This window comes from Magallana gigas, chromosome 7, assembly GCF_963853765.1.
Source record: "Magallana gigas chromosome 7, xbMagGiga1.1, whole genome shotgun sequence".
NCBI lineage: Eukaryota > Metazoa > Mollusca > Bivalvia > Ostreida > Ostreidae > Magallana > Magallana gigas.
In genome coordinates, this window is record NC_088859.1 from 16,070,951 (window position 1) to 16,085,829 (window position 14,879).

Sequence of the window (14,879 nt, forward strand, 5' to 3'; positions counted from 1 at the left end):
ACATTTTATTAGTATATATATGTATGTTTCTATACACTTAATACAATTGTCTTCTGTATATATATATTAAACACCATACATAAATATGTCAAAATACAAATGTACATACATATCACATGATTGAAAAGTTAAAAACCAATATTTGACTAGGAAATACAAATTAAGGCAATGCCTTTTGTAAAAATTTACAAAGAGAGTTTAATATATCTAATTCTTCACAGTGTAAAATCGCAAAGTAATTTTTGTTTATCTTGCAAACTAGTAAAATGTTTTTCTTTAGATGAAATTAAATCAAATAGTTCCTCTCTTTCTTTTGTAAATTTGCTGCATTGGATAAGAAAATGTTCTCATCTTCAATTCTATTAAGTGTACAATTTTTACATATTCTTTCTGTTCTAGGTGTGTTATTATATCTGCCCAATTCAATGAAAAGTATATGCGCTGATATCCGTAGTCTACAGATTGGCTTTCTGTATTCGGGTCTTAATATAGTTAAACACTTTTCCAGTCTGAAATTAGTTTTCAAAAATATATAAGTAACAAGTTTGCCATCTTTAAGTGTTTCATTTGAGTACTGCCAATCCATCAACTATTTTTTAATCTGAGGTTGTTTTAAACAAGTAACAAAGTCCTTTTTTAGAATATGTCATAATGTTTTGAATATTAAGAATGTTTAGCATTATATGAATAAGCCTTATATTGACTTTTATGTACAGCTCTCTACTTTGATTTTCCATGCTGTCTGGAATAACCCCACTGCTTTAAAATCGGTGAGGTTATTCCGGACAAGGTTTTAAAATAAAATTATTCATTAATGTGGAGCTTTTATTATTCATTTGACTTAAATAATGTTTTCTATCTTTTATTCTACGCTATTTTGTCTATCACTAAACTTCATTTTAGATAATATTTACGTATTTTTTTCCCCTCCTAGCTTCTCTTCACCTTCAAATTTTCCCGCAGCTAAACATTCAGATGACAAAGCTCAAAGTTCAATTTATGACGTAAATATTTTTAATCCGAATGCATCGGTATTTACGTAAGGTAATAAGAAAAACAAAATGTTGATTTATTTTTAGATACTTACATGACAACGATAAAGCTTATAAATAATACATGACGTTTAAATCTGTCTGGAATTACCCGGTGTCCGGATTTACCCGGATTTCCCCTAAATAAAAAATTAATCATTAGAATGTTTTTTATACTTATATAATTTGTAACATTAACAATGCATGCAATACTTGTGATCTACCCAAAAATAGTATAACCATCATATTAACAAAGTTTGCTTTCAAAATAATTTTTACTAGAAACTTTAATTCGCCATCAAAAACGGGGGTATAATTTGTGGTTGAATGCACAGTCTTGTCAATTTCTAACAACGAGCCCTGTAGTACCAGTGTGACAAAACAATAATTTATTGTTAATGTCATTACACAGATTATAAATTGTTGTCGTGTTTTGAACAACCGTCGTATTGATAAAGTGGATACAGTGTCATACATGCGGATATTTTGTACTTTTAAATAACTCCACAAATACAGTATCAGACTGGTATGATCCAAAAGTGCCCTCACTGTCAAGAAGGCATCGGGCGACATATTACTCAAGGGCTTTCCTTTCACCTCGGGGCAAATATTCTGGTATGTCCCCCTCGAAGCCATGTAATGTATGTATAATGTCGACGTACAACCCGAAGGACAAGGGTAGGAGACCGTCAACTACGGTCGTCAAACGATGTTAAAGTTCTATTGACCATTTGGGGGAATCTTATAATAAGCACAAATCTTAACTTATCGACCAAGTCGAGCATTGAAAAATAATATTGCATGAATCCAGAATCCAAAAAAAAACCCCTGATAGAATAGTAACAAATATATAAGAAAACAGCGTTTTTAAGGTTTTATTCCGAATAGAATGGATTGTACACAAGCATGAACTGAATGAACATTCAGGATTAATAATTCAAAAGCTTACTGATTATTAATATTGTGTTTAATTTAACAATCTATACACTGAGTTTTTAAAATAATGTTATTCTATTTACACAGTTTTAACTACAATATATATATGTACATTTAAAACAACGTTAACAAGTCATAACACTATTTTATTCTTATTTATTAATCACTCAGACACCCATATAGCTCATGTTGCAAGATTGAGCGCCCTTTAACATAGTATGCAGTGATTAAAGGATCCCACTAAGTTCTTTGTTTTCATAAATTAGGACAAAAAAGTCAATAAAGAACCTAAGGTTTCTGAAGTTAAAGATATTAATTCCTTCAATGATAAGTAAATCGGGGTTTTATTTCAAAGTAAAAACTAAAATAACAATTTATTTGGTTTTTAAATGAATTATAAAAAGCGTAGCTAAATATAATTCTTTTAAAATTGATTTTAATAGAATTCATATTTACATCAAGCATTTTAATTAAATTAACAAGGTAAAGGAAAAGTAAATTAAGGTAAAATAATGATGACGTCATAATCAATCAAGCACTTTTAAAAAGAGACAAATTTCATCAATTGAATCTTGAATGTTTCTAACTGATAATCGTCAAACGAATCACATCCGTAGTACTCTGTTTTCAAAACATCTGATCACCGATTCATTGAGACTTGCATATGTATAACAGCCCTCCAATATTGCCTCCATACCGCCAAAGCCATATTTAGCCGCCTCCACTTGTCTGGGATTCTCTTTGGCGAATAGGTTGTACTTTCTGTGTTCATTTGCAAAATAAGAGTCTGGAAATATTTTCCCCAAGTACTCGTTTCCCAGGAAAAACTCTGGCAGAGTCTCCTTATCGAAAACCAGCTTCAAAAACTTCAAAAAGTAACCAAGTGCCTCGCGAACACCCCCAAGATGAAAGTCAGGGGGTGCGACTGTTGGAACTGTCAAAAGCTGTATGCAATACATGGCGATCGTTTTGAGGTGATATGACGTCAGCAAATTGGCGGCATGGTTTTGTCTTTTTCTGAGGGTCTTGACAACGGCTTTCATGATGCGACAGGCAGTGACAATATAGAGCCGTTCTCTGTTATTTAAGCACATATCAAACATGTACCTTTCGTATGACGACGAGCAATTCCGCCAAATAACATCCTTGTCTTGTTCACGCATGCGGGGATTTTCTTTGCTAATCCACTTCATAAGACCGAATCTAGGAAAGTTCATCCTAATTGATCCTGGGTGCGTTGTTACTGAATCGGGAATCATAACAGCCTCATCTCCCAGGTAAAGTCCTGGAACAAAGTCGACATCAATCGGAAATGGTAGATTTGAAGAAATTTTGATGTTCATGGTTGGCGGCTTCGACCCACGTGTGACATTGTACCCCTTTCTCTTTAAACTATCTTCTGTAATGGATAATGTTTTATCCATTAAAGATTTGAACACCTTTTCTTGCAACATTTTGGTGTTAATCAAGCATGTTCCTTGGTCCATCTGAAATACTCCAAGTGTGTGCAATCGGGAAAAACGTTCTATCAAGACAGATTGATTCAGAACTCTCAGACGCATTTGCCCTGGAAGAACTTTGCCATCGGTATCTTTTAACCGTACCTCTTGTAGCTCTAATCCTTTCAGTTTGAATGGTACAATTGCATCAAACTCATCTGGAGCCACAATTTTTAACCCTTGTCTTGCACTTGCTTGACGAATAAATCTGACGTCGATCTCCAAGTTCTCAGACATTTTTTGTGCCTGCGTTTTTAGCTCCGAAAGAATGATATCCAAAACTTCATCCACGACAGCACACGCTTGCTCCCATAGGTCGGCCGAAAACTCGTAGTCCATCGTCTGAGACTGGATTTGGGACTTTATTGACTTTTCCCCGGGGCCAAAGACGTCCACGGGGGCCCTCCATGCGTTTTGAAGCCGTCTGCCTTCGCCGCTTGCCATCTCTGACAAAAAGAAAGTAGATTTCTACGAACTGATTCAGACTACGTGGCAGTGTTTTGGTTTTTTAAAAAACAAAGTGAATCATGAATGACGGCTTGTTGTACCAACAATTCATACCTGTAATGCATATCATGCCCGCAGTATTTTAGCCAAGCGGCAAAAATTGTTTTTCCTTATAATTTTTCAAATTATACGGAAGCCCGTTGGTGCCACGTAGGAAAAATATTTTATCTGGCGGCCGCCAGATAATTATTTGGCGGCCGCCACTTATTATCTGGCGGCCGCCAGATAATTATTTGGCGGCCGCCACTTATTATCTGGCGGCCGCCACATAATTTTCTGGCGGCCGCCATATAATTTTCTGGCGGCCGCCACATAATTATTTGGCGGCCGCCAGATAATTATTTGGCGGCCGCCAGATAAATCCTGACTTCCTGATGCGCGCGCATGTTTTAATGGGAGCTTTTTAGGGAGTTGAGGAAACACTCTAATTTATTAGTTTTATTAATTATTTCTGAAACTTGACATTAAATATCAATTGCAGAGCTTAGGATTTTGAAAAACTGGTTGAGTTGAATGTATAGAAGACTTTGTTGTTAGAATCTAGAATGAATTTTATATTACTTTGTGCCTTGTATTATACATGTATGTTGTAAAAAATGGTATTCTAGAGTTGATTCTGAACTTTTAAAACTGAACTTGACACCAGTTCAGGAAATCTTAACATTAAAAAACCTTAACTTGAGAGGAATTTTATGTAAACATGTGTAAGTAAAGGAACGCACTGCCTTCTATGTGTTTTAATTTTGGTTCAAGAATTTACCAACGCAGATTAAAGCCAGCTTTATTGACCACGACAGCTAGTACATGCAATATTATCACGAGAGCAGATCATCTATGACTTAATAAGGATAAACTAGGATAAGTGTGTACTAGCATTCGTGGCCATAAAAACGAAACTATTTAACTGACTGTGTTGTTAAACTCTTATTCCAAATCACATGAAAGGTAGTACAATAAAAAGACCGTGATCGGCCACATTCTCTCTGGGTAAATCAAAGTACTGAGAGTACTGAAAGGCGGGGTCTTGGAAGTTTGAATTTGTGATTGTTCACGTTTTCCTCCATTATGTTCGAAAAATTCTGAGTTTGAATTAGTTGTTTCAATCTACATGTAGTACTGGTATTGTACCAGTTATCGACTAAGACCAGTTATCGGCTAAACTGAGAGTTCGGGATTATAGTGCGCGACTATCCGAGATTTTTTTAATTTGGTCGTCTGCTCCGAATAAAGAAACGTAAGTTTGCTTGAAAACTTTCTTGAATATCCTGTGAACATTAGCTTAAACGATCATTGTTTACCTGTTGATTTACATCTTTGCACTTTCAGCAGTGGGGGAAGTGACGTAATAAGTTAAAAATAGACTATGACTTCTGTAATACGTTGTTATATATCCCTTCTTTGATTTGACATGCAATATCGATGCATACAAACAAAAGGAAATCGCTGAATTATGTAAGATTCATATCGCAGTTAAACGCCTGATTCGACAACCATGTTTGAATATTCAGTACGATTTTGTGTATTACCGCATGATACCAAAGTATTAATTTTATTTAGAGTTTTGTTTATGTGTCATAACCCTTACGACCTTTAGTCTGACCCCACAAAGGGACATAATTCAAATTACAATTTGCAGAGGACATAAAATTAATTGCATCGATAAAATCAACAAACCAGTACATGCATGCCACTCTATTTAATTAACTTGAACCTGCATAAAATGCACAGTTATCAAACTGTTTTAAAGGTAATGAAAGACAATAGATATTTTTTTTAAAATTGTAATCATATAAACAAAAATAAGAAAAATATATTAAGTCCCATATCCAATTCTCCGCCATCTGTATTGCCCCCGTAAAATAACGTTGCATTCATATATTTTAATATTTATTTGTGTATAAAAAAAAAAGAGAATCATGAACAAAAGAAAAAGACACCAGTACCAAGAGGAATGCTTCCATCAGGCTGTGAGTGATGTAAGAACAAAAAAGTTAAATACTTATCAGGCTGCTCGAGAATACCAAGTGCCTACGTCAACTGTGTTTGACCACATAAAAAGAAGAAAACAAGATAGAGAGATCAACGCCAGGTCCACCACGTATGCTTACCGAGGACGAAGAAGTGTCTCTATTAAATTACATTAAACATATGGGAACAAGAGGTTTCCCCGTGTCGAGAAAACTATTGAAGGTCTCTCTTTTATTCATAAAATTATGTTGCTAAAACATAAGTACACGATTTCTTAAAATTATACATTATTTTATACACCAATTTCTACTTTTGAATATTTTGAAGGGATCAGTCCAGTAAATTTTCTTCAATGTTTTTTTTTTTAATTCAATTTAGTCGTTCGTGGTTGCAATAGTTAAAGAAAGTGGACGAAAAACATTGTTCAACCTAGAAAATGGTCCTTCAAAATGGTTTTTCAAAAGACATCCCGACATTTCGGAAAGAGTTCCCGAGGTGCTAGATAATTCTAGAGCTAGAATGTCCAACTGGACTGTCACGAACCAGTACTTCAATCTTTTGAACAAAACTGTTGAAGACTTGGGCCTTAAGGACAAACCTGCACAGATATTCAACTGTGATGAAAGCGGATTCAGCGGTACTTTAAAAATGCTGACTCATATTGCATGACTATTAAAATACAATTCCATGGACTAAAGAACTGAAGATAATTATACAATATATATTTAAAAGAAAAAGAAAAACTAGGGTCACACCAATTTAATTTCATATTTGTAGGACATCAGATGAAAACAAGTACTTAACATGGAAGGGGAAATTAAATAGAATTTTCAATTAATTAACATGATTTTTTAAATATTACTTTATTTTGTTTTCTTTAAATATGAGCGCGTGAGTCCGACGCATGAACTTAAATTGGTATTGCCGAGTGGATGAAATAGCGGTATTTACACATGTGATATTAAAAAATACAAAATTTCCCTCAATTACAGGTAAAGAAAAATGTCGAAAGAAGGTTTTGGTTGGTAAAGGCACACATGCGTACCAGCAGTCAAATCTTGGACACTCGCATTGTACAGCGTATGTTTGTGTCGCAGCTGACGGCACTGTGCTTCCAACTTGCATAATCTTTGAAGGAGGTCTGCCCCACAGGAATTTTACGGACGGGATTCCTCCAAGCTGGTTGGCGAGATTTTCGAGTTGTGGTTCAATAATATTTTTCTGCCGCACTGCGGAAGTAGGAGACCAGTTCTTCTCATCTTCGACAACCACGATTCCCATATCTCACTGTCCCTTCTTAAAAAGGCAATGGCTAACGACGTCCATGTCATGGGTTTGCTGCCACACACAACCCATATTCTGCAACCCCTCGACGTTTCCATTTTTGGCCCTTTGAAACAAAAGGTAGCATCACTTGCGGCTTCTGTTGGATACGTTAATCAAAATGCCATAATAGGAAAGGCTATGTTCCCAATGCTTCTGAGGTACAGAATCACGAATATATGAAGCAATGTAGATATTGTTTCTAATACCCGTACAATATATAACAGACACGTAGCATCGATTTTGAAAAGGAGGGGGGGGGGGCGCAGACTCGCCAAAACAATATTGACAAATAATAAAAGAATGAATTTACAAAATCTATAAACCATGAAAATCCTTATCCGTGGGGCGGGGGGGGGGGGGGGTGATCAAAGGGAAAATCTATAAGTCGGACGGTATCTGTTATACAAGGTTTATGGAAACTCCGAAAAATCTCAAATTGTTGATTTGTCTACCGATCACAAAATAAATAAATATAACGATTTAAATTATATACCTAAATATAGTTGTTTTGATTTTCCCGGTTAGTTGTAGTTTTTTAAAATTTTTCTTGGGGTCTTATTTTACATAATATACTGGTACCGTACCAGTTATCGGCTAAGACCAGTTATCGGCTAAACTGAGAGTTCGGGTTTATAGCAGGGGACAATCCAAGATTTTTTAATTCAGTCGTCTTTTTCGGATAAAGAAAAGTATGTTTGCTTGAAAACTTTCTTGAATATGTTTTATACATGAGCTTAAACGATCATTGTTTACCGCTGATTTTACATCTTTGCACTTTCAGCAGTGGGGAAAATGACGTAATAAGTTAAAAACAGAATATTACCTCTTTGTGATACGTTATTATATCCCTTCTTTGATTTGACAAATAATATCAATACATATAACATGTATAAACAAAAGGAATTCATTAATTTCCGAGAGATTCGTAGCGCAGTTGAACGCCTGATTGCATAATTATGTATTGAATAGTGTACGATTTGGTGAATTACCGTATGATAAAAAACGAATAATTTTATGAGTTTTGTTTATAATGTATCACAACCCCGACTACTTTAGCCTGACCCACAAGGGACATAATTCAAATTTCATTTAGCAGAGTATAGAATCAACATGTACAGGGATTTTACTATGTCATTATCACGAAGCCGATAACAATACAGTAGATCGTAAAAACTAGGCAAATTCGGGGTCTGATAAAAATCACAAAACAAGATGTTTGCGGTTCTAAAAAATGATATAAACTAACAGATTGATAAATAAGGAGTTCAGTATTTAAAATATGGCAAGTTTTATCCAAAGATATCACGAAATAAGAAAATACGAAAAGAAAACATTAAATTTTAGCCGATAACTGGTACAGTGCCAGTACCGTTGTGTCAATTTTCTACAATTATGAAGAACAGTCCCGGTCGGGATTTAGCAAAATTATGACAAATTATCAGGCAATTGCAAAAAGCCGAACTTTAGCATACTACATGTAGATTAAAACAACTAATTCAAACTCAGAATTTTTGGAACATAATGGAGGAAAACGTGAACAATTACAAATTCAAACTTTCAAGACCCCGCCTTTTAGTACTCTCAGTACTTTGATTTACCCAGAGAGAATGTGGCCGATCACGGTCTTTTTATTGTACTGCCTTTCATGTGATTTGGAATAAGAGTTTAACAACACAGTCAGTTAAATAGTTTCATTTTTATGGCCACGAATGCTAGTACACACTTATCCTAGTTTATCCTTATTAAGTCATAGATGGATCTGCTCTCGTGATAATATTGCCTGTACTAGCTGTCGTGGTCAATAAAGCTGGCTTTAATCTGCGTTGGTAAATTCTTGTACCAAAATTAAAACACATAGAAGGCAGTGCGTTCCTTTACTTATACATGTTTACATAAAATTCCTCTCAAGTTAAGGTTTTTTAATGTTAAGATTTCCTGAACTGGTGTCAAGTTCAGTTTTAAAAGTTCAGAATCAACTCTAAAATACCATGTTTTACAACATACATGTATAATACAAGGCACAAAGTAATATAAAATTCATTCTAGATTCTAACAACAAAGTCTTCTATACATTCAACTCAACCAGTTTTTCAAAATCCTAAGCTCTGCAATTGATATTTAATGTCAAGTTTCAGAAATAATTAATTAATAAAACTAATAAATTAGAGTGTTTCCTCAACTCCCTAAAAAGCTCCCATTAAAACATGCACGCGCATCAGGAAGTCAGGTTTTATCTGGCGGCCGCCAAATAATTATGTGGCGGCCGCCAAATAATTATGTGGCGGCCGCCAGATAATTATGTGGCGGCCGCCAGATAATTATGTGGCGGCCGCCAGAAAATTATATGGCGGCCGCCAGATAATTATGTGGCGGCCGCCAGATAATAAGTGGCGGCCGCCAAATAATTATCTGGCGGCCGCCAGATAAAATATTTTTCCTACGTGGCACCAACGGGCTTCCGTAAAATTAATATCGAGTTGAACATAATTACTTGAAAACATATTTGCATATGGACTTAATTACCTCTGACTTTGTTAAATATTATGAAGATTACTTCAACAATTAAAAAAGAATGAAACATAAATGTACCTTTAAAAATATCCCGCGTCTTACAAACCAAATACACCAATATCCGCCAAATGACTATTAAACGTCTGTTCGAAGGTCTCGCTTATAATATTGATCGATGATTTAAGTTGTAGCGCACAAATATCATGCTATTCTATGTCCATCCACACTGCCACCTCTAAAACAATTTAACCGTCGTTCTTATAATACTATCAACTGATTTTAAATAAGATAAATGCCACTTACAGTATTTGGCAGATATCATATCTAAAAAGAAATTCTTGATTTGTTGATTTTAAATGACATCAGTGCCGCCACAGTGTAATATTTATTATTCAAGTTGAATATAAGACCGATGCCCAGCTCAGTACACCCTCAATTTTATGCTACACTCTACATGTATTGAATGAAATAACTAAACCACGTCACAACAATGGTTTAATCAACGCCACGTCGACAGAACTATATCTGCAACAGCAAAGAAGAACATTTTTCTACATGGTTATGATTACACGAGAAAATTATCGCATCGCATAACACATGACCTGGATTAATGATTTTTTTTTCAAATACTGTTAAAAACAACATTTGAAAAGGTTAAAGTTGGGCTTTGATTACCTGTTTAACTCTCTTATAATCAGAACTGCAATTCGATACCTGTAAAATGTTGAAGTCAAAATTCCTAATCTTGACGCAAACGATTTTCCTCATGCAGCAAAACATGAACACGTAAATCCAGACAGTCAAAAGCTATGACGTTTAAGGGGTCTCAACAGGCCACTTGATAACTTATCGTAAGTGGACATGCTAATAATCAAATAAATCCATAGTTTGCACAGAACTAAATCAATACATTTTTCAAGTACAGGAAGAGTCATTTGACAAAAAAGGTCACATACACATTACAAACAAAGGACAATAAATTATTTAAAAGTGTTTGATTATACATGTGGATGTCTCGTATAAATATAATCTTAAATATTATATTTTATTTTTTATTTATGCAGCACATTTGGGCGAGTTTCAATAAAAATACACATACCTGTGAAAAAAGTGCATGATATTGATGAAAGGGAAAATTTCCAAGATAACTTCCTTCATACATTATTATTTTTCCCTCGTGAAAATTCACAGGAACGAAAACAGATTTCTTACGGAGAATTATAATGGGGCATTTTGACATCTTTTCTCCATTCGGAAATCACTCGGAATACCTCGCACAATTTTTTAAATGTTATCATCCGGGTACTTTCATCTCTTTTGTAATGCAAAACCCGGGAAGATTTTTTATGTACTGTAACCTGACAAGCTAGAGGGGCGTTTCAAAGGGAAAAATCTTGGGATTTTTTCATACTATTGAATAAACATCGTCTGAACCCAGAGGCATTTATAAATGTTAAGGAGAAGATATGGTTACGTCAGGATGGCTACCTTTAAATACTGGAAATTATTTCTTAAAAAAACTAAATCACAACCTTTGGTTAAAGAAAACTACAGGAATGTTGCACACACATACCGTATAAATAATTTTCGCAATTCGTCGTGTAGTCCACCTTTTTGATGCCACGTCATAAAGACGTTATTACGCTTCAGTGCCACGAATGACGTTGAATTCATGCTTTGACGTAACAATCTGCCACAACGCGTACCATTTTTAGCGCTATTGGATGCAGTTTTGTGTGTAATATTTAATTTATAATGTTATTATCTTAAACAATGGCTTTTTAACCCTTTCGCTATCACTTCAAATAAGACGTTGCACCATTCTTTTTTCTTTCTTTTCCTTTTTTTTTGGGGGGGGGGGGGTTTCAGAGTAGCCGAATAAAAAAGAAATGTAAAGAAAACCATGCATTTCAAAAATCATGAATTACTTCATAGAAGAAGGATTTTTCCAAGATTAACAAATACACATAGTTCTTAAAATAATTACAATCTTATCTTGTCATTTCTTTGAGTGTTGTTAATTTGACAATGGTGTGTACATGCATATACATGTATATATATGAATACATGTGAATGTCATGATATTTATCACGTTTTCATTGAATTGAAATAATTATTGCGTGTCCTTTTTTCACACACAATAAGATTTTTTGCATCTATTAATGATATTTTCGCCGCAAATTTTCTTTTAATTAATAAAATGCAAAATTGGAAAAAAAAGCTCATTTAGATCTAGATATATTAGACGGGAAATTTTCTGAAAATTTAGAAAACGGATTTTGTACTCAATGTATGTAACATAAGCCATGCTTGGTTTTTTTGGTTTTTTTGGGGGGGGGGGATGAATTCATACTAAATAAAACCATATAGTAAAGTTACTGAAAATAGGCCTCGACCCCCCGACCCCTCCCTTCCCGACAATGACATTTAAATGCTATCAAACATTATCCATCGTTACACCACCCTCTATATATCTGCGTTGCAATACATGTACCTTGCACATCACCGTTCATGTCACACAATTTATATGTCTAAATGTGTATATAAGATTCCTTGGTAAGTGGGACAACATTATCAGGGAAAATGAAGCTTGGTTTTTTTTTTTGTGGAGGAAGGGGGAGGGTAAATCTACGGCGGCGTGGAAGGGCCAGATGAGAAAAAAATAATAATCTTATTCGTTCGGACGAATTAGCTATTTGTTCGGACGAATTTGGATTTGTTCGGACGAATTAGGATTCGTTCGGACAAATAAATTATTTGTTCGGACGAATTAAGATTTGTTCGGACGAATTAGCTATCTGTTCGGACAAATAAGTTATTTGTTCGGACGTACATGTACTAGGATTTGTTCGGACGAATAACTTATTTGTTCGGACGAATTAGGATTTGTTCGGACGAATTAGGATTTCTTCGGACGAATAAGTTATTAATAGTGGTACATGTATGAGAGAGAGAGAGAGAGAGAGAGGGGTGTCATAATCATGGATACATAAATGTGAAAAGTCTAATCAGTTTACATGATCATGCGCGGATCCAGAAAAATTTACCGGGGTAGTGGTGGTGGTGGTGGTGGGGGGGGGGGGGGTCTGATAGATAATTTTGTTTGCGGGGTGGGGGTGCAAGGCCCCCCGACCATCCCAGCTCTAGATCCGCGTATAGATGTATGCCAACTCTAGGCAGCGCAGGTTTTTTCTTAACTAACTATAAGTTTTATTTCGCGCAATGCCAGAAGAAATGATTCCAATAGTCATAATTATATGATTCCGCAGGTGGATTTCGATTGTCGATGTTTATATTGAAAATATAGTCATTCTCCTGTTTACTTGGGACACTGGACATACGAAATTATCTTTCGCCTTAACTTTATACATATACATCTATACGATCAAAATTAACTGATATGCTTCGTGGAATTGTAATAATCGCACAGTTACTTAAGTGACTTATAAAACAAACTAATTTTTACTTATACTTTATAATATAAAGTCAGCAAAATATCCCAACATCCAAACTATAATGCAAAAAAGTAATAAAAATAGAATTTAATGATAACAATTCTTATTGTCCGTCAAATAGACCTTTGATGACGTATTTGCATGTTAAAATTATCACATGGCTTTGTAAAGTTTTCCTATGTTTTGAATCTTAGGAGCGCAAATAAAAACATTATCAATAATCATAACTGATTGAATAATCATAACTGATTGAACCAAGTTATGGGGAAAATTAAAATAATTGGACGATTTAAGGTGAAAGAAAAGCTTACAAAACAATTGACAATTTTATACAATATTTTCAAAAGGTTGTATCTCATTTTTCTTAACTATTATTGAAAAAAATTGTTTATGAATCATACTATCGTAAACATCTGACGCCTATTTTTATCGGTCGAATGCGGCATCCAGGTTATTTATAGATAAAAACTGCATATGATGACGACTAACTTTGATTTTGTATCGACAATTTTTGATGCTATGTCTGATTTTAAAAATGAAATAGAATCAAAGTTGACTAATGAGACAACCATTAAGGTTAACATTAGTTTTAGACTATCGAAAACCCATGGCACCATGATAATATAACTCCAATCCTTTAGACAGATAGAGTTTTAAAATTAAGCTTGACAGCACAATATGTCAGATATTGCATACATGTCAGATAGTATACATGTAACACCTATGTCTATATTATTAGCAATTTATCATTTGAAGGAAAGGGGTGGCTTGACCCCCCCCCCCCCTTTCATCTACATCATTACCAGAGCAGATACATGTAGTCTAAATATACATGTAGTCTTTATATTATAAAGTATAAGTAAAAACTAGTTTGTTTTATAAGTCACTTAAGTAATTGTGCGATTATTACAATTCCACGAAGCATATCAGTTAACTTTGATCGTATACATGTATATGTATAAAGTTAAGGCGAAAGATAATTTCGTATGTCCAGTGTCCCAAGTAAACAGGAATATGACTACATTTTCAATATAAACATCGACAATCGAAATCCACCTGCGGAATCATATAATTATGACTATTGGAATCATTTCTTCTGGCATTGCGCGAAATAAAACTTATAGTTAGCAAAGAAAAAACCTGCGCTGCCTAGAGTTGGCATACATCTATTCGCGGATCTAGAGCCGGGGTGGTCGGGGGGCCTGCACCCCCACCCCGCAAACAAAACTATCTATCAGACCCCCCACCACCACCACCACTACCCCGGTAAATTTTTCTGGATCCGCGCATGATCATGTAAACTGATTAGACTTTTCACATTTATGTATCCATGATAATGACTTATGACACATCTCTCTCTCTCTCTCTCTCTCTCTCTCTCTCTCTCTCTCTCTCTCTCTCTCTCTCTCTCTCTCTTTCTCTCTCTCTCTCTCATACATGTACCACTATTAATAACTTATTCGTCCGAACAAATCCTAATTCGTCCGAACAAATAAGTTATTTGTCCGAACAAATAAGTTATTTGTCCGAACAAATATCTAATTTGTCCGAACAAATCATAATTCGTCCGAACAAATCCTAAATCGTCCGAACAAATAAGTTATTTGTCCGAACAAATCATAATTCGTCCGAACAAATCCTAATTC

The 14,879-nt window shown here is 34.8% G+C and overlaps 1 protein-coding gene across 3 annotated transcripts; it reads right to left on the minus strand.

The window, feature by feature from the left end:
- Positions 1 to 1,892: 1,892 nt before the first annotated feature.
- On the minus strand, positions 1,893 to 11,452 carry LOC105347229 (uncharacterized). 3 transcript variants are annotated; one of them, XM_066066303.1, is made up of 3 exons: positions 11,352 to 11,413; positions 9,857 to 10,013; positions 1,893 to 3,912 (listed from the first exon to the last, which is right to left on the minus strand). In XM_066066303.1, the coding sequence occupies exon 3, from the start codon at positions 3,908 to 3,910 to the stop codon at positions 2,573 to 2,575; it is 1,338 nt and encodes a 445-aa protein (XP_065922375.1). In that variant the 5' UTR covers positions 3,911 to 3,912; positions 9,857 to 10,013; positions 11,352 to 11,413; the 3' UTR covers positions 1,893 to 2,572. The 3 variants fall into 3 exon arrangements, with proteins under 3 accessions (XP_065922375.1, XP_034313527.2, XP_034313528.2); XM_034457636.2 differs by lacking the exon at positions 9,857 to 10,013 and having other exon boundaries at positions 11,352 to 11,452; XM_034457637.2 differs by lacking the exons at positions 9,857 to 10,013; positions 11,352 to 11,413 and adding an exon at positions 10,493 to 10,514.
- Between the last annotated feature and the right edge of the window lie 3,427 nt (positions 11,453 to 14,879).